We start from the raw sequence: 18399 nt of genomic DNA, 5'->3' as shown, positions 1-18399 counted from the left end.
AGAACACGAGTGGGGGAGGGATAGAGAGAGAGAGAGAGAGAGAGAGAGAGAGAATCCCAAGCAGGCTCCCTGCGGTCAGTGCAGAGCCCCACTCGGGACTCGACGACCTGAGCCAAAATGACGAGTCACATGCTTAACCGACTGAGCCCCCCAGGTGCCCTTGTAAGCACCATGGTTTCAATCCTCCTTCATGCTCTGTGATTACCAAGTCTGTTGCGTGGGGGCTCCACGGTGTCACTCACGCCACGTGTAGTTAGTTGCTCGAGGTCCCGCTGGTGAACACCCATGTCACCTACGGTTCCCAAACGCAACAAAAGAGTGTGTCAATGCACATTGCCTACCCGGCTTGTTACCGCTTCCTGTGAGAACTTCTTTGGGAGAGACATCGCTGCCTATCCGTATGTCTATTATTAATTATATCTGTCTACACAAGTGGAATTTCTGAGTCATAGGGCATACTTATACCTACTTTGACTAAGTACTACCAGCTTGCTCTGAAGACTGACTGTCCCGGGCTCCGCGTCCACCAGCAGTGCGAGAGGCTTCTGTTACCGCCCCAGCCTCTCAGCAAACGGGCTAGATGCAGCGCAGTTAGGAGTATGGACCCTGGGGAGCGCCTGGGGGGCTCAGTTGGTTGAGCGCCTGACCTCGGCTCAGGTCTTGATCTCACGGGTCCGTGAGTTCAAGCCCCGCGTCGGGCTCTGTGCCGACAGCTCAGAGCCTGGAGCCTGCTTCGGATTCTGTGTCCCCCTTTCTCTCTGCCCCTCCCGGGCTCATGCTCTGTCTCTCTCTCAAAAACAAATACACATGGAAAAAAAAAAAAAAAAGTATGGACTCTGGGCTCACACTGCCTGAGTTTGAGTGCCCTTACTAACTTGCTGACTTTGCCCTTGGGAAAGTTACCTAAGCTCTTTGTGTCGTATATACCTCATCTGTAAAACGAGAAGGGAGATAATAATAGCGTCTACCTCTTAGGGTTTTAATGAAGGGGAATAATGTAACACTCATATGGTGCTTAGAGTGGATCGAACCCAGTTATGTGTTTTTTTTTTAACGGCTTTATTGAGGTATAATTCACAAACAATAAACTGCACATACTTCAAAGGTACAATTTGCTAAGTTTTGACCGATGTCCACACCCATGAAAGCATCCCCGTCATCAAGATAGCGGACATATCCATCATCCCCCCCGGGGTTTCCTTTACCTCTTTGTAATCCCTCCCTACAGCCCTTTCCACCCACCCCTGTAGGCAGCCAGTGCCAGTCTTTCTAGAACACTTGGCATTTTCTGGAATTTTATGCAAATGGAGACATACAGGATGTATGGGGGGGGGGTCTGGCTTCTTTCACTGCGTAATTATTTTGAGATTCATCCATGCTGTTGTGTATCTCAAGAGTTCATTCCTTTTTGGGGCGCCTGGGTGGCTCAGTCGGTTAAGTGTCCGACTCTTGGTTTCGGCTCAGGTCATGATTTCCCCGTTTGAGAGTTCGAGCTCTGAATCAGACTGTGCTGACAGTGAGGAGCCTGCTTGGGATTCTTGCTATCTTCCTCTCTGTCTGCCCCTCCTCTGTTCACACTCACACGCTCTCTAAATAAATATTTTTTTAATTGGATTTTACTGGTAATATATACAATTATTTATTCTGGAGACAACTGATGTCTTTATAATGTGAAGTCACCGCATTTATAAGCCCAGGGGCTGTTTCTCTATTCTTCCAAGTTATCTATGTCCTTTATTTGAATTAAACTTTTTTTTCTCCCACTGAGGTCTTGTCAATACTTGGTTAATTCCTAGGCGCTTTATAATTTTGATACAAATTGAATGTTATTTTACATTGTATTTTCCAGTTGGTTGTTACTGGTGTAGCAAAATGCTAGCAATTTGTTTTGTTTCATTTTGTTTTTTTGTAGCTGGATCTCGCATACAGCAACCTTGATGAAACTAATTACTAATGTGTCTCTCGATTCTATTCCCTTTTTTTTTTTTTTTTTTTTTTTTAAGGGAGAGAGATAAGGAGCAGGGAGGAGGGGAGGAGAGAGAGGGAGACAGAATCCCAAGCAGAACGTGCTGTCAGCGCAGAACCTGACGCGGGGCTCGAACCCACAAACCGTGAGGTCACGACCTGAGCCGAAATCAAGAGTTGCGTGCTCAACCAGCCGAGCCCCCCGGGCGCCCCTCCATTCCCTTTTCTAAGGATACAGTTATAACATCTGCAAATCAGTTTTATTTTGTCCCTTTCAATCATTACACCACTTCCTTCTTTTATTTCTTTGTAGTAGCAATCAAGACCTCCAGAACTCGGTCCAAACAAAAGCGGTAACAGTGAGTTTCTTTATCCTTTTCCCGAAAATAAAAGAGGTGAGCCTGATACTTTTTCACGAGGCATAAGAATGTCCTTTCTAATCTTTGTTTGCTAGAAGTTCTTGTCATCAGTAGGTGTTGAACCTCATCTTTCTCTTCCGGCGGTCCCAGGCCCCTCCCAGCCGACCAGCTCATTTTCCCAGGTATCTCGCTCCCTTCTCTTCGTGGAGAGAGACCTCCACACCATCCACCCCCAGTTTTCCACTAAACGCCACAGTGATGCTGCCTGGCCACGCTTTAAATCGGTGGCTCTTAGCCGGGACCCATTTTGCCCCTCTCGTCACCCCGACATCCGGCAACGTCTGGAGCCATTTTGGATTGTCACCTTGGGGCTCAGCGGAGGGCTCTCCTGGCGTCTAATCAATAGAAGTCAAAGATGTTATGCTAAATATCCTACAATGAACAGGACAGTCACCTGCGACAAAGAGTTATCTGGCCCCAAATGTCAATGGTGCTGAGGTTGAGAGATCCTGCTTTAAAATTAGTACTTATAGGAGCACCTGGGTGGCTCAGTTGGTTAAGTGCCTGATTTGGGCTCAGGTCATGATCTCACGGTTCGTGGGGTCGAGCCCCACGTCGGGCTCTGGGCCGACAGCTCAGAGCCTGCATCCTGTTTCGGATTCTCTGTCTCCCTCTCTCTCTGCCCATCTCCTGCTCACATTCCGTCTCTCCGAAAAATAATTAAACATTAAGGACAATTAAAAAAAAGAAACGAATACTACAAAATCGCAAAGGGGCAATCCACACAGGGTCTCGGCCCTTTCCACTTTCTTCACCCAACGTGGTTTTCCCTTGGCTGGTTCCTTGCTAGTCACTTCCTGGAAAGGTCTCCCTCCAGTGGACCCAACCTCATCACATTGCCCCGTTTTATTGCCTTTAAAACGTGCACCATCTTGTTTATGCCTTTATTGTCTGCTTCCTCCCTCTGGCATCCGAGTGACGGGAGGGCAGTGTCCTCATCTGGGTCGTTACAGCTGTACGTCCGGAGCAACGTCCGGAGCCATTTATACGGGCCCTCGGGAAACATTTGTTGAACAAGTGGATGAAAATATCGTTAATTTGTAGTTTATTTTTTCATCCATTCATCAAATATTTATTGGCGATAAACCCGGAGGCATCGACAGGGGAAGACTGACACTGAGTAAATAGGCACACGAGGAAATAGTTTCTGTGATAAGAAGCCGTGCAGTTAAAGCCCCAAGTAGCGGTGAGTGAGCACATCCACCGAGGGATATGACTCAGTCTGGGGCGGGGTGGTCAGGTCAGGCTTCCCGGGAGAAGCGAGACTCCAGCTGATTGCTGAAGGATGAGTCGGATGCGTCGGTCAGCAGGGTAGAGGAAGGAGGGGAGGGGACAGGGACAAGAGCATCCAGGCATAGAGAACAGAGTGTGTGAAGGAAAATAGCAAAAGAGATACACGTCGGGAGCAGAGAGAGGGTTCGTATGGCAGAGGCACAGTCCGGCGAGCCACACGGCATTTATTTTGCCAAGCCCAGTGTAGCAACACTGGAGCGAGCAGAGACATTGGAGGCTTTTAAGGATTTTGTTTTATTTTTATTTTTTTAAGTTTATTTATTGAGAGAGAGAGAGAGGGAGAGAGAGCGCGCGCATGCACGTGCACCCGGGACCGAGTAGGGGAGGGGCAGAGAGAGAGAGGATCCCAAGCAGGCTCAGCGCCGTCAGCTCAGAGCCCGACACGGGGCTCGAGCTCGCGAACGGTGAGATCAGGCCCTGAGCCAAAATCAGACACTTAATTAACTGAGCCACCCGGGTGCCCCCTACGTTAAGGATTTTAAACAGAAAGTAACGGGATCCAAGTCTGAAACAAACAAACCAGTTCACTTCCGGAGAATAGATTTCAAAAGGACCAGCGGGGAAACGGGGCGGGGCTGTCGGTTTGGGGGCAGCTGGGGTGGGCAGGCAAGAGGCGGACGTGGCGGGTCGGCCTGAGGTGTAGCAGTGAGCTTGCTCACAAGCTGGATATACTTCCGTAATGAGAAACAACATTTTGGAGCTGGAAAGTACCTTAAAAAAAAAAACACAACAACTCGGGGCACCTGCGTGGCTCAGTTGGTTGGGCTTCTGACTCCTGATTTTGGCTTAAGTCACGATCTCACTCTTGTGGGTTCGAGCCACATCGGGCTCTGGGCTGACAGTGTGGAGCCTGCTTGGGATTCTCCCTCTCTCTCTCTCTCTCTCTCTCTCTCTCAAAATAAATTATAAGAAAAAAAAGATAGGTTAAAAAAAAAAAAAACCACCACCTCACCATGAATCAAAAAAGGAGAGCCTTACAGAGAAATGTTTGAGAGGACAAAGAAAAATGGGAAATGTGGGAGAGTGGAGGGAAAAAATAGACACGGTGAGGGGGCTGGAAACGTGTGGGTCTGGGAGCGAAGAGGTGGGTGGGGAGGACTCCGGGCAAGGAGGCAGCGGAGCGGCGCTGCGGGGCGCGGGGGCAGGGAGGGGGCTGGGAGGTAGACTCCCGAGGGAGGAGGAAGCCCTGCATGAAGCGCAGAGGGTGCACAGAGTCAGGTCCAGGCTCAGAAGGAAGGAAAGGGAAACGTGTGTAAGACGGGAGGGAAGGAGAAGGTGGGGCACAGGTTTGGAAAGTCTCCAAGGGAAGGGAGCGACAGGGGTGGCCAAGAATGTCACCTAGGCCTGACCCTGCTCCCCACCCTCTGCTGACTTCTGGCCTCAGTGCTTTCTTCCTTTTGCTAGGAAGGACCCTCGTCGCAGGTGGGGGATAGTGACCCCCTAGAGGTGGGGTGCCAAGGGTCCAGGCAGGTCAGGGATAGGGATTGGAATGGACAGCCAAGAAGACGGGGCTGTGGAGGCCGGGGCCTGGCAGCCAGGCGTCAGCTGGAGGGCGGGATAGGAGGGCGGCGGCCAGGGGCACGGGGCGTGGGGGTGCTGCTGCGCCGGTGGTTCTGGGAATGCAGACTCCAAGGAGGCTGCTGAAGGGGGGCAGTTCTGAGGGACTGGAGCTACGGTTCCCCAAGGTGGGGACGCTTAGGAGAGCCGACTGAGGAAAAGGAAGAGCAGAGGGGCGGGGACGAAAGTAGGGCAGGACGGAGAGCGCCTAGAGTAGAAACCAAGAGTCCCAGCGGAGGGGAGGGGTGGGGGTGGGGGGCGGAACCGAGGGGCCCAGGGCGTCCCCGGGCTCTGGGGCCGCAGTATCCCAGGCGCACCTGCCGGGGAGAGGAGAAGGGGCATCCCGCTGCCCAGGGAAGTCCAGTCTGGAGGGGCTGACTCCAAGCTGGGAGCTCCGGAGAAGCCACCGCCTCCTCCCTACCCGCAATCCAAGCCGGGCAGGAGAAGGGGCGTGACCCTGGGGCTCAGGTTTCTTCCTCTTCACCTGGGCAAGGAGGGGTGGGGGCCAGGACTTCCGGCTCAGGTGAGTGTCCCTTCGGTGACGTCAGGTCACCCTCGGCCGCCCTCCGGTCCCGCCTCCCCCCCGCGCTCCCGGTGCCCGCGGGGGCGCGCCCCTGACGCCCTACATATACTCAGGTGCGCCGCACCTGTCCGCCCGCACCTGCCCGCTCACCGCCGAGCCACCGGGCACTGCAGCCTCAGGCCGACAGCCCAGGGCACTTTGGGGGCTTCCAGTACCCAGGACGGCGCGCACACCGCCCCTCCGCCTTTCGTCTGGGTAGGGTCGCGGAGAACGCCGGAGGGGACCGCCTGGCCTTCGCGGGATCGCTTTTTCGACCACCAGTCCCCGGGCGTGGCCTGATCCTTCTGTGAGACCCTTGCCCCGCCTGAAGGATCGATTTGTGTGTGTGGTTTTTTTTGTGTTTTGTTTTTTTTCTCGAGTGACAAAAAGATCTGCGGTCACTTGACCCCAAACTTCTCTTCGGGTGACTCGTCGCTTTCTGTGGGGCTGCCCCCCCGAGGTGGGTTTGCTTTACCGCAGGGTCGCCCGCCCGGCGTCCCCAGGCTCTTCCGAGGGCGAAGATGGCCAATTCGGGCCTGCAGCTGCTGGGCTTTGCCTTGGCCCTGCTGGGCTGGGTGGGCCTGGTGGCGTCCACCGCCATCCCGCAGTGGCAGATGAGCTCGTACGCGGGCGACAACATCATCACGGCCCAGGCCATGTACAAGGGGCTGTGGATGGACTGCGTCACGCAGAGCACCGGCATGATGAGCTGCAAGATGTACGACTCGGTGCTCGCCCTGCCGGGTAAGGCCGCGGGGCCGACGGGGCGGACGCGCCCGGGAGCGAGGGCGCCGGGCGGGGTGCGGGGCAAGGGCGCGAGGCCCGACGCCCGGGGTTGCCGGGGAGCAGGACGCGGAAGCGGCCGGACCGGATCGGGGGCGGGGGCGTGGGGGCTGCACGTCGGCTGCGCCCCCCTCCCCCCGCCCCCCCCGCCCGGGCCTCCCCGGGTCTCGGCACCCGGCGGCCCAGCCCCCTCTAGGCCTCTCCTACCCCCGCCGCCCTGCGCGGCTGGCGGCCTCCGTCTCCCGCCCTTTTCTCTCGGACAAAAGGCGGCGCGGGGCGGAGGGCGCTGGGTCCGCGGAGCCGTGCGCGCCGTCAGACGAGGGCCGCAGCCTGCGGCCTGTAATCTTATCGGCCGATTAGCCGAAGCCACAGAGCCGGTGGCCGCGATAGTGGGGGTCAGGGCTGGGCCGCGGGCCGAGATCTGCGGCCCGTGCGGGGGCTGCGGCCGCCGCCGCCGCCCCTCTCCGCGGGCCCCTTCCTCCCTGCCCCCCCTCCCCTGCCGGGGCGGTTTCGCCGAAACCCTCGCGCCCCGGGCGGGTCCTAGGGCAGAAGGAGGGCGGGGCGGAGCGGCAAGGCCGCGGAGCCGGGACGGGGCGGGATCCACCCGGCGCTGCGCGGGGCTTGGACGCCCAAGGGGCCCCAAGCCCAGCGACCCGCGTTTCCAGGAATGAGGGCGTCCTTCCCCCTTCCCCGCAGCGGCCATACAGGCCACCCGAGCCCTCATGGTGGTGTCCCTGGTGCTGGGCTTCCTGGCCATGTTCGTGGCCACGATGGGCATGAAGTGTACAAGCTGCGGGGGAGACGACAAAGTGAAGAAGGCCCGGATAGCCATGACCGGAGGCATCATTTTCATCGTGGCAGGTGAGCAGCAGGCCCAAGGAGGGCCCAGTGCCTCTTCTGCAATCGTAGGGTGGAGGTGTGCAAGGTGCCGGCCTGGGGCCTCCTCTAACATGCCAGTCGTTCTCTCCCCCAGGTCTTGCTGCCTTGGTAGCTTGTTCCTGGTATGGCCACCAGATTGTCACAGACTTTTATAACCCGTTGGTCCCCATGAATCTGAAGTAAGTATGGGAGCCCGGCCTCCTAAAGGGGCGACAGTTCCGGATCCCCCTCCAGGAAAGGCCGCGTTTCTGACCCTAACCCCCTCTCTCCATAGGTACGAGTTCGGTCCTGCCATCTTCATTGGCTGGGCGGGGTCGGCTCTGGTCATCCTGGGAGGCGCCCTCCTCTCTTGCTCCTGTCCCGGGAGTGAGAGCAAAGCTGGGTACCGTGCACCCCGCTCCTACCCCAAGCCCAACTCTGCCAAGGAGTACGTGTGAGCCGGGGGCCCCCTGGCCCGGCCCGGCAGCCTATGGTGTGCCCGGGGACCTGAACCGGCCTGGGGCAGAGCTCGGCCTGTGGGCGGGGTGCCGAGACAGACAAGCCCCGCCACCCCGCTCGCGCACCTTGTACAGTTCCCCCGAGGGGGTTGGGTGAGGGACGCAAAAAGAGGAGGGTGTGCTTTTTGTACAGGAATAAAACCGTATGTTTTGGAAAGGAGGCTTTTTTTTCCTCCCCCTTCAGGGTCTCTGCTTTCTTTCAACCCAGATCCTTACAGGGAACCTGGAACCTTTAAGTGTATCTGCTTCAGTTTAAAACAACACGCACCGAGCGCTATCGGTGTGCAAGGCCCTCCCCGTGGCACCGTTGTCACTTGGGCCCCAACGCTAGTGACTCTCCAAGACTCAGGTGCCTGGCTTCCCTGCCTCTTCCCACGCAGTCCCTCCCACTGCCAACTCCCGCTTACACGGCTAGCAAGGTTTCTTTTTTAGTAAAAAAATAGATTTTATTAGGCTGGAAAGGGAGGCGTCTCTGTTCCCTCACCTTCCCCTCTGCCCCTTCCCATGTTTTGTCCCGCCTGGAAGCTACTCCGACTCGGGGGTCACGAGGCAGGACCTCCGCACACAGGGAGCACAGGTGGGGCAGGGTAAGGCCGCGGCAAACAATGAAAGGATGGTTACGCGTCCAAGGTCTCTCTCCCCCCTCCCCAGTACAGGCTGGTCAAGGCTCCCCATCAAACATCCAGGTCACCATCTGGGTCTTCTGGGTCCAGGTCATCGAACGCGTCTGGCTCATAGAAGATGCGGCTGGTAGCAGGGCCGGGCCCAGGGCGCAGCAGAGCCTGCTGTCTGGGGAGAGGAGGGGGGGAGCGGGTGCTGGCGAGGGTGGGTAACGGGGTCCTGTCTGGACACGCTTCCTGGTGACTGACTCCCTCCTCTTTCTCTTTGGCTTTCGTGTTTTCTTGGTTCAAGTCCCTTTCTCTGACCTCCTCGTTTAGTCAGCATGGGAGCCGCATCCGGTACTGGGATAGACGGATGCCGCTCGCCTAACGATCCCCTACGTTCTTAGCAGCTCGAGGGCTCGGATCCTGCCACGGTCTGGCTTTGCCCACCCACACACTGAGCACAGAACGACAGGCATACAGAGGCCATTACGAACCTGTCTCTACCACACCCAACCGGCTTCCCGTCCTCCCGGTAACACTGTTGCCCAGAGAGGGGCAGGGCCACTTCCCCAGGGTCTGGTCTGGCTCAGCCCAGACCCGATTGCTCTGTGACCTAAGGCTCTAACGGCGAGAAAAGAGACCTAGAGGCCCTTTAGCCTCGTTGGGGCAGGAGCGGGTAGAGAACCACTCCCCAGACTTGTCTTTGGAGGTGGACTTCAGCCCCTGTAAAGTCTGAGGTTAATCAATAACCTGCCATCACCCCACCTCTCAGGCCCGGACGCGGGGCTCTACTCAGGAACCCAGGCGCCTGGCCCCCAACCTTACTTTTCGGAGCTGAACTGGAAAGGCAGTGTCAGGCTATCCTTGGCTTCTCGTTCTCTCTTGGACAGGTGGAGGTTAAAGGTCAAGCGGGAGGCGGGGTCCACCTGCAGGCACAAGGGATACTGCCACTGCCTCATGGCTGCACCCCTGACCCCACCCCCACCCCCTGCAGTTTCCAGTCTCTCCTTTCAGCAGACCCACAAGCTCCGGTCCCTCGTTTCCGCCCTGGCCTGCGAGATACCTGCGGTGTGTGAGGATCTGGGTGGGGCTGGGACTCTAGCGGGGGTCCCCCTTGGAGATCCAGGCTCAAGTCAGGCAGGACGGAGAACCACAGAGTCTGGGGGAGAAGGAAGAGTATTAACGGAAAGGTTGTTTCCACCTGACGGAACAAACCAGAGAGAAGAACTTGGACCCGCCGGCCCTGCCCCCCCCCTCCCGCCCCCCCATCAGTGTAACAGCTTCCAGCCCCTGCTCTTCCCCTCGCCCTCCTTCAGAGCTCTCCGAAGGGACTCGCTCCTTCTCCCCCAACAACCGCTCCCAGTCTTTTCTCCTTTGCCGTTTCTTGGAAGTCAAGATCTCCTCTTGGTTAAGCCCACGGGATCCGAGTCAGGCAATCCTGTGTTCCAATCCTGGCTCTACCACTCACTGTCTGTAACTTGAGTAAGGGGACAACCAAACAAGCCACCTCCCAGGGCCGTGGTGAGGATCAGGAGGGAAATGACAAAACAAGGAGACAGGGAAGCGCTCGGCCACGCCAGCTTTCTTACTCTTCTTTCCGCCAAGACTCCCCTTCCGTCCGACCCTGACCTTAGTGCTTCCCCGGGGTTCTCCTGACCTCGAGGGTTGGGCGCTGTCGGGGCCTCCGACAGAGGATGTGGGCCGAGGCCTGGCCCGCTGTACCACTCAGGGTCACCTCGGTCTGGGCAAGGCTGCTCAATGCTCCCGTGGGGCCCGGGCCGTGGAGCTCTCGGTGCAGCAGGCCTAGCACGCACAGCTGCTCCGCTGCGGGGCCGCCACCTGGAAGGACAACAAGCGTGGGGCGCAAAGGGCAGTGGGGAACACTCAGAGCGGAGGCCAGGGATGGAACAGTAAAGGAGGAGGAAGGAAGGGGTGCCCCATGTTCCGTTGCGGCCCCGCCAGAATCCTGACTTCCCTTGGTGAGGCTGGGACTGCGGAGCTGCAGCCCTCACCTCCTCGGAGTGAATGTGAGCCAGGCCTACTCTGACTTGGTCCTCGGACCCTCCTAGGTCCTCCTAGGTCCTCGGAGCTCCTCCCTCAGGGCCTTCGGGACGGAGTTAACCCCTTCCTCTTCCGGTCTCTGCTTACTTTCCTGCCTCATCTCTTACACGATGAACTACTTGAGGCTTCTGGAACTTGACCCCATCCCAGTCAGTGCCTTTGACTCCCTCCGGTTGTCTCTCCCTTTTGCGGAGCGCGCACACACACGCTTAAAGAGCGTCAGCACTGTACTAGAAGATGCCTTCGTGTTTTGACGCTTACAGACGTCGGCATGTTTGGGCTGAAGCGTATGACATCGCTATCACTTGACCTAACAGCATTCTAAACGGTTCCTCCTAGGCGCGCCTGGGGGGCTCAGTGGATTAAGCGTCTGACTTCAGCTCAGGTCACGATCTCACGGTCTGTAAGTTCGAGCCCCGTGTCGGCCTCTGTGCTGACAGCTCAGAGCCTGGAGCCTGCTTCGGATTCTGTGTCTCCCTCTCTGCCTCTACCCCACTTACACACTCTCTCAAAAATAAACATTAAAAAAAATTAAATAGTTCATGCTAATACTGTAATTTCACCCCTTCCCCCCACTCTTACACAGTAAAACTGAAACACTGAGAGACTCAAGCACCTTAATACAAAGTTGGGTAGCTGACTGCACGGTCAGGTCTAGAATCCACGGTATACTTCAGGGCTACGCCCAGGGCCCCTGGTCTGGCCAAATCTGCCTGGCTAACCCCTTCCTCTTCGAGACAGTTCTTTCCTTAGGATGCCCTGTGTATGTTCCTTTATCATCACGGCTGCTATCAGACCGTCTTGTAACCGCTAACTTGTCTGTATCCTTTTTGGCACTTTGAGGTCCTGGAAGACAAGAACCTGAGCACACTTAGTCTTTACTCTCCTGGTATCTAGATTTGTGCCTGACACATAGCATGTAATTGGTACTCATTGAGCGAACGAATGAAACAAGTGAGTAAAAATGAACCTGGAAGAGGAACAAAAGCCTGCTTATGAAGAAGCCCAGAACTAGAATGAACGTTAAAGAGATGGAATAAGGCCCAACTGGCAATCCCTAACCATGTTCTTGCTCAGAATGGAAGAGGGCTTACTCCTTGGCAGGGGAAGGTACGTGACGAGTAGTAATGAAGGGGGTCTCACCACGGCAGGCGTGCTGACGGCTCATGGCACAGAGGGCCTGGCAGAGGGCGGCACAGGGAAGACGCAGCAGCAGCCAGCTCAGTGAATCGAGGGCCACAGTGACAGGACCAGGATCCGTCCTCTTGCACATGGCCTGCAAGGCTCCCAGGGGTCCCCCCGGAAGGGCTTCCCCGGTCTGCGCCCAGTTGAGCGGGTCTCTGAAGAGGTCATAGTAAACCAGCCTGCAAAGGGAAAACAGGAGACAACTGATTAACCCTGCCCCTTCCCCTCAATCTTGAACTTCACCCTGTGATCTCCGTGGCTCTCTGTGACTTAGAGCTAAGACTGAGACACAGACTACCATGTGGGCAGCACGGGCTTTGGTGTCAGAAAGCCCTGAGCTCTAAGCGTGGCTTTACTACTTACCTAAGGTCACCTAACTGATAAACTACTTATCCTAAAACTGTTTCTTCATTTGTAGAACAAATGCACAGATACCAACTGTTTGATCTTTAGAACGATCCTTAACGCGTATTAAACGCTTGACAAACGTCAGTTATCATCACCATCAAACATTTCCTGAGCGGAGCCTAACTCATGTCATTCCCTGGAGGAACAGGGAGAGGACAGGATGTGAGACATGGCTCCTGCCTGTAGGACAGTTTAGAGAAGATCAAGAGTTAGATCCTGTGTTACTAACTATAGATAAAATAGCACCACAGAGAAAAGGAGTCTGACATGGGTTAGGAATCCTGGGATCGGATTCACGGTGGCCCAACTTGTTCCTGGACACCACCGTCCTATCTGTTGCTTCTCTCGTAAGTGCCACCTTAACATGAAACATCACTCCCATCACATGGTTGAAAAACCAGAGCTGAACACAGATGTAAACTACTGAGCTGTCTAGACCGGGAAGTAATCGTTTTTATCCAGGCACACAGGTGGATTCAGGAGTCTCCTAAGCTCTATTCCACATCAGTCTATAACTCCTGGAAATTCTACCTGCTAGAGTCCTTTTACTTTCCTCTTAAACTCTCTATGCTTACTTACTGCTACTGTCTTAAGCCAGATGTCACCCCTTATCATCTTTCCCTAAGATGCATTAGAGACCACACCCGTCTCATTCACCGTGCCTACCACGGCACCCGGTTCGTAACTGGTGCTCAGTACACATACAGCCCTGAGTGAACCTGGACTACCACAGCAGCCTTCCCTCCCGGTCTGTCTGAGGTTGCCCTCTTCTAATCCCATTCTCCACACTGGTCACTGGAGTAGTCTAACAGTATGAGATTATCACTCACCCCTTACACGTTGAAAGGGCCGTCACTGCCTTTGGGATAACTGAACTCATTTTCACGCTGAGACCTTTTGCTATCCGTCTGGTCTCAGGAAGCTCTTCCAACTCCCATGAACAGCTATGCCTTCCCATACGTCCCTAATTTTGCACAGTCTGTTACTTTTGCCTCTAGAACAAATCGCTCAGTAGCTGGCAGCTGGTGTTGGTGCAAATCTGGAATCCACGTCTGGACTAACCATCCCCGGATTCTGAATACCTCAAAAGACAGAATATGTTCATTTTTATCCACCAGTACAGCTTCTGGTGCAAAACTACAGCGTCGGCCTCTTATTACGCTCCATTTCCGTCTGCGCTTCTACAGCCCAGGCTCTGGGTTCTCCATTAACTCGCCACTCCTCATTTCTCTTGCGAATCTTGGCCTCCCGAAAGACACATATCCATTCCTTCAATGAATATGCCGCAGAGCAATTTCCTTACAGGGATCCTACACCCAGCAAAGTCTCTCCCAATCTGTGCTTACCGGCTGTTGATACTGGAGTCAAAACCTGCACGGAACTCTTCCTCGCTCACTTCACAGCCCAGGATGTGGACCTGCTCCCCACTAAGGCAGAGATGGAGGAGAGTGTCACAGAGCTGGGCCCAGCCTTCCTTCCCGGGGACTTCGGGGAGAAGGCTGCGAGATACTCACCTCAGCGCAGCTTTCTTGATAAGCGCCTTCAAGAGACTGCGCCCCTCCCACTCCACGGAGTCTGGGGAGAGCGAGGGACGGATAACCAGCGTGAGAACGCTGACGTTTCCGTCCTCACCGACCCCGGGTGACCACCCCTCGCCGGTGACACGCGGCTCTTCCTCTCCGCTGCCGCCCCTCGAGCCCAGCTCGCAACCCCCGGCGCCTCTGGCCCTCACCCCGCAGCAGCACCAGGCCGCGCAGAGCCAGCACCGACTCCATCTCCAACTGGCGGCCCGTCCCTCCTCGGGCGCCCTCTGATGGCGTCACGGCCCGCCGCCCCGCCCCCTCCAGGGAAAAGGGGCGGGGCACCCATGAGCCCTCCCACAACCGAGACCCGGCCCGGTCCGGAATGAGAGGTGATTATGTCCAATATCCCAGGGGGCGCTCACGCGGAGGGGCCCCTCCCGAGCTCCGGCGCACAGACGCAGGACATTTTTACCACGACTGGGGCCGGAAGAGCCGTTGGGGGCAGTTGTCGGCGGGAGGGGTAGGAGGCCGCACGAGCCCGTCCGACGGCCCGACACCCGGGGACGAGAGACGTCACCCGCCCCGCCCACGCCGCTCCAGGCGGGGCCCGCCTCGCCCCCGGGGTCCGCCCCGCTGCCACCTTCCGCGCTTGCGCGATACTGCGGCCTTGTCGGGAGCGCTCTCGGCTTTCCCCTGCCCGCCCCCATAGACCGAGGAGGGGGAACATTAGTCCCGGTGAAGCGAATACACGTCACCACCGGAAGCAGTGTCAGAGGGGAAGAGGAGGGGGGAAGAAAGGAGGAGGGAGCCCTTAGGGCGGTAAAATGGCGCCTGTCAGAGTGGGAAATCCAGCTGCAGAGGCTGCAGAGGCTGCAGCCCCGCTCCCCAGCGGCTAAGGCACCCCCGACTTCGGGGAGGGGGAGGCCGCTCCGGTCTAGCCATCCGCGCCCTTCGGCTCCCCCTCCCCCTCCTTCCCCCTTCCTTCGCCCAGCCGGCGCGGCCGCCGCCGCCGCCGCCGCGGCCCTTCGCGCGCCGCGGCCCCCGCCCGCCCTTTCCCGCGGGCAGCCCCCTAACGCGCCTGCGCAGCGGGCCACCCTCCGCTTCCCCCTTCCCCTCCCCCTCCCTTCTCCCTCCCTCCCTTCTCCCTGGCCCCCTCCCCCACTGCCCCCTCCCCCAATTCTCCATCCCCTTCCCTCCCGGTCTCTGAGGACCCCGTCCTAGCCCGACCCGTCTCGGCCCGCAACCTCCGCTAAGCCGTCGGTGCCACTCCCCGCCCATGTGGGCCCCCGCGGGCTGCCCACGCCTGTCCCCCAGCTCCCGGTTCCGCTGGGCTTTCCCCTCGCCGGGGGTGGCTTTCTGAGCCGCCCGCTCCGTGCCCCTCTCTGCAGCCTTTCCTGCCACTCGGGGCCCCCGTTCCCCCTCCCGGAGGCGGGGGGCTGCCCCCGGGGGGCTGGCGGAGCTGGGCCGCGGGGGCCCCGGGGCCGGCGGTGCCGGGGTCATCGGGATGATGCGGACGCAGTGTCTGCTGGGGCTGCGCACGTTCGTGGCCTTCGCCGCCAAGCTCTGGAGCTTCTTCATTTACCTTTTGCGGAGGCAGATCCGCACGGTGAGCCTGGGTGGGCGCTGGTGGTGGTGGGAACCCGTGTCAGCGGTGCTCACGGGTTTTCGGAAAGTGTCGGGCCTCTGTTTGGGCTTCGGAACGGAGTCCTGGCGGCGGCTTTTCCCGTTAGAGGGTTGGGGCACCCTTGGCTGGGCATGGGGTGGCATGGGGAGGGGGGAGACCCCCGTAGGACAACCGAGATCGGGGCGGCGGGGGGGGGGCAAGACGGAGACTGGATGTGGCAACTCTTGGGGGCCAGGGTGGTGGGTGGGGCGCCGTTTAGGAAAGCTGGAGTTGTTGTTAGAGACCAAGAGGAGGGGAACACCTGTTTGATGGCACCGGCTCTGTCGGCTGTGGGCTTGTGACAGACCCTTCCGTTACTAGGAGCCTCCCCGTGTGTTAGGGCTCGGAACAAGGGACAGACGGGCTTATGTGGCAAGGGTAGGGGTGTGGGTGGGAGACCATAGGTGACAAACAGGGGAACAGCCTTGGGTGTGAAGGAGAAACCCCTGCCGTTGGCTTTATGGGGACGCGTCCAAAAAGGGCCCCGGAAACTTATTTCCTGCTGTGGGCATCTGGAGTCACCTAGTCCCTGGGACTAAGAAGGATGGTTTTATGTTGGGCTTTAGGGAGAGGAGCACATTGGTGTTGGGGTGTCTCTCTGGGAAGACAGTGCTTGGCAGTTGTAGGCTTGAGCCTGAGGGCGGGCTTGCCTCTCCAGGAGACCCCAGCTTTGAGAGGGGTCCTGTGGGCAGCGATGACTGCACGTACCCGAGTATCTGTGGGTTCCCTCCCCCGGAGAGCTTCTCTCCAAGGTCAGAGCTCCCGTAGGCTAACATCCTTTAGCGAATGTGCTGTGTTCTCACTGCTGGGGAGAATTCAGTAAGCCGACATGCAGAAGTTCCCTGGCCCGTGCTCTTTGGTGTACCTCAGTAATACCTGGAAGGTCCGAGAGTCTCCAGAGAGCCCTGGGTGGCGGTGGTCGTTGGTGACCGACTTGGGGGAGTGGGCCTGCTTCAGATTCAGTGTCTCCTTTACCAGTCTATGCCTTCCGCTTCCTGATTTAGGGTGAGGGTTGTTTCTGGGTGATCACGGTGGTAGGCAAGGCTATTTCCCCGAAACCCATGTTAGGAGCCCGGAAGAATTTGGGGTCAGAGATGCTGAGGTGTGTGTGGGGCTGGCTCCTGGGGTTTTCTCTACATGTCAGCTGCTGTTCTATCTGCCTGGCTTTGCTCCGAGCACGCCCCGTTTGCCCCTGAAATTCCTGTTCTGGAGGCAGGGAGTAGAGCTCCAGCCCCTCTAGAGGCCAGCTTTTGGCAAAACTGCACCTCTCCGGGCAAGCGCTGACCCCACGACCTTTTGTCTTCCCTTCCTTCCCTTCCAATCTGGTTTCTCCCCCCACCCCCTTGCTGGCAGATGCTTGGAGCATTCCCTACATGCCCAGCATGTGCAACCCGAGATAGCAGGCCAGGACACCCGAGCTGTTGCGGCCTTCATCCTGCTGCAGGGAGAAAAGGGCAGGTGCCTTGGCATTCGGAGGAGAGGGCCCTGTGGCTTGCAAGGGGCGAGACTGGTTCTGGCGAGGCTGGGGCCTAGGGATGGACAGAAGCCTAGAAGAAAAGAGCAGAGGAAGGGACTGCCAGGCTCGCGTGGAAGAGAACTGAGTGCTAGAAACAGGAGCTTCTAGAGAAGACCCGGAGGAGCTGGAAGGTTGACGTCCTTGTCCCCTCTTGACGTCCCTCACAGCCCTTCATTCACTCTGGCCTTCTTGCCACCCTATCAGTCAGCCTGGTGGGTGGGGCTTCCCAGTGTGCCTTGTCCTGGGTACCGGAATAAGGAGGCAGCGCGGAGGGCTGAGGTTCTCTGCCACTTGTGACTTGGCTGGTAGAGACAGAAATGGACAGGTGGCTGGTTAAAATAGGCCTGGCGGCCACCAGCCAGGGGAACTTAGCTGACCTGAGAACCCCTGGATTCCCTCCTTGCCCTTCATTCCCCTTAGGTACCCAAGGACCTCCTGTCCTGACTCCTCTCAGTCCCCCGAGTGACGAGAGTTGTCACGAAGGATCCATGGGGCGGAAATGTGGGGAGCCGTGCGTGTCTCTGTTCCTTGCAGAGCACAGGGAAGAGGGCAGGTTTTGGGTCAGCCTGCCTTAGGGCGGTCCTGGCTCCGCCACTGCATCCGCTCTGATATTAACCACCCACCCTGTGACAGTGTCCTGGGAACGCAGCCGGGACCGGGTGCTCTCGCCAGGTTTTCATTCTAACTGGGGGGACAAATGACCAAATAAGATAATTCCTAGCAGTGTGGTCTTACACAAGGCATCTAACCTGGCTAAGCCTCGGTCTCTCCGTGGTTAAAATAGACACGATGATGTTGCTGTCGTTGTCGTTATTATAGCGTCGTTACCGCGTTCTTGAGGATTAAATGAGGTGATCGTCAGTCACTTCCACGATGCCCCGTATATAGTAAACGTTCCTTTGTCAAGGTCTCCCACTCAAGGGGTCTAATCCTCTCTCTTGCTGTTTTTAGATAATTCAGTACCAAACTGTTCGCTATGATATCCTTCCCTTATCTCCCGTGTCCCGGAATCGGCTAGGTGAGTGTGCTGGCTGGGAAGGCTCCTGTAAGGTGAGGTGGGGCTCCAGGTGTGGGCTGGAGGTTGGTGGGTGTCATTCCTTGCTGTTGTGGTTCAGGCCAGGTGAAGAGGAAGATCCTGGTGCTGGATCTGGATGAGACACTTATCCACTCCCATCACGATGGGGTCCTGAGGCCTACCGTCCGGCCTGGAACGCCTCCCGACTTCATCCTTAAGGTGTGTTGGGGTGGGAAGTGACGGGATGGTCATGCCTGTGATTCTGCTCACAACTAGACTTCCTTTCCCAGTCCCAGAGCATATCGTCCTTGTCCCCATCCTCTGGCACCAGCGGCAGCCAGGAGGGAAGCAGGCAGTGGGGCGGGGGGGGGGGGGGGGGGGGGGGGGGGGGGGGTGTCCTTCAGGCCTGTGCTCAGGACACCCCCCCCAGCTCTTCCCTGTTTCTCTACAGGTGGTAATAGACAAACA

The 18399-nt window shown here is 57.5% G+C and overlaps 3 protein-coding genes across 4 annotated transcripts; 2 read left to right on the top strand and 1 right to left on the bottom strand.

Moving 5' to 3' along the window:
* The first annotated feature begins 5868 nt into the window (after window positions 1-5868).
* Window positions 5869-8116, top strand: LOC125916738 (claudin-7). The gene is made up of 4 exons (XM_049623041.1): window positions 5869-6540; window positions 7276-7440; window positions 7553-7637; window positions 7733-8116. The coding sequence occupies exons 1-4, from the start codon at window positions 6318-6320 to the stop codon at window positions 7893-7895; spliced, it is 636 nt and encodes a 211-aa protein (XP_049478998.1). The 5' UTR covers window positions 5869-6317; the 3' UTR covers window positions 7896-8116.
* Window positions 8117-8358: 242 nt separating this feature from the next.
* Window positions 8359-14795, bottom strand: LOC125916737 (elongator complex protein 5-like). 2 transcript variants are annotated; one of them, XM_049623040.1, is made up of 8 exons: window positions 13947-14113; window positions 13729-13789; window positions 13561-13641; window positions 11765-11985; window positions 10218-10399; window positions 9624-9719; window positions 9386-9486; window positions 8359-8744 (listed from the first exon to the last, which is right to left on the bottom strand). In XM_049623040.1, the coding sequence occupies exons 1-8, from the start codon at window positions 13987-13989 to the stop codon at window positions 8630-8632; spliced, it is 900 nt and encodes a 299-aa protein (XP_049478997.1). In that variant the 5' UTR covers window positions 13990-14113; the 3' UTR covers window positions 8359-8629. The 2 variants fall into 2 exon arrangements, with proteins under 2 accessions (XP_049478997.1, XP_049478996.1); XM_049623039.1 differs by lacking the exons at window positions 8359-8744; window positions 9386-9486; window positions 13947-14113 and adding an exon at window positions 14210-14795 and having other exon boundaries at window positions 9634-9719; window positions 10150-10399.
* Window positions 14796-14888: 93 nt separating this feature from the next.
* On the top strand, window positions 14889-18396 carry LOC125916739 (CTD nuclear envelope phosphatase 1-like; the record flags this gene model as incomplete). The annotated part of the gene is made up of 4 exons (XM_049623042.1): window positions 14889-15343; window positions 17868-17934; window positions 18032-18150; window positions 18383-18396. Coding segments are annotated over exons 1-4 (302 nt in total), but the record flags the coding sequence as incomplete, so codon positions are not given.
* Between the last annotated feature and the right edge of the window lie 3 nt (window positions 18397-18399).

Source organism: Panthera uncia, unplaced genomic scaffold (assembly GCF_023721935.1).
Source record: "Panthera uncia isolate 11264 unplaced genomic scaffold, Puncia_PCG_1.0 HiC_scaffold_1064, whole genome shotgun sequence".
NCBI classification, from domain to species: Eukaryota; Metazoa; Chordata; class Mammalia; order Carnivora; family Felidae; genus Panthera; species Panthera uncia.
Note: the sequence above shows the minus strand (reverse complement) of the source record. Positions and strands in the feature narration are given on the sequence as shown.

Bases quoted from the DNA above. Each gene is read 5' to 3' on its own strand.
- LOC125916738 (XM_049623041.1), top strand. From the start codon at position 6,318: ATGGCCAATTCGGGCCTGCAGCTGCTGGGCTTTGCCTTGGCCCTGCTG. The intron at 6,541-7,275 runs GTAAGGCCGCGG...CCTTCCCCGCAG, and splicing joins CTCGGTGCTCGCCCTGCCGG to CGGCCATACAGGCCACCCGA. The intron at 7,441-7,552 runs GTGAGCAGCAGG...TCTCTCCCCCAG, and splicing joins CATCATTTTCATCGTGGCAG to GTCTTGCTGCCTTGGTAGCT.
- LOC125916737 (XM_049623040.1), bottom strand. From the start codon at position 13,989: ATGGAGTCGGTGCTGGCTCTGCGCGGCCTGGTGCTGCTGCGGG. The intron at 13,642-13,728 runs GTGAGTATCTCG...TCTCTGCCTTAG, and splicing joins ATCAAGAAAGCTGCGCTGAG to TGGGGAGCAGGTCCACATCC. The intron at 9,720-10,217 runs GTCAGGAGAACC...CTTCTCCCCCAG, and splicing joins GACAGCGCCCAACCCTCGAG to ACTCTGTGGTTCTCCGTCCT.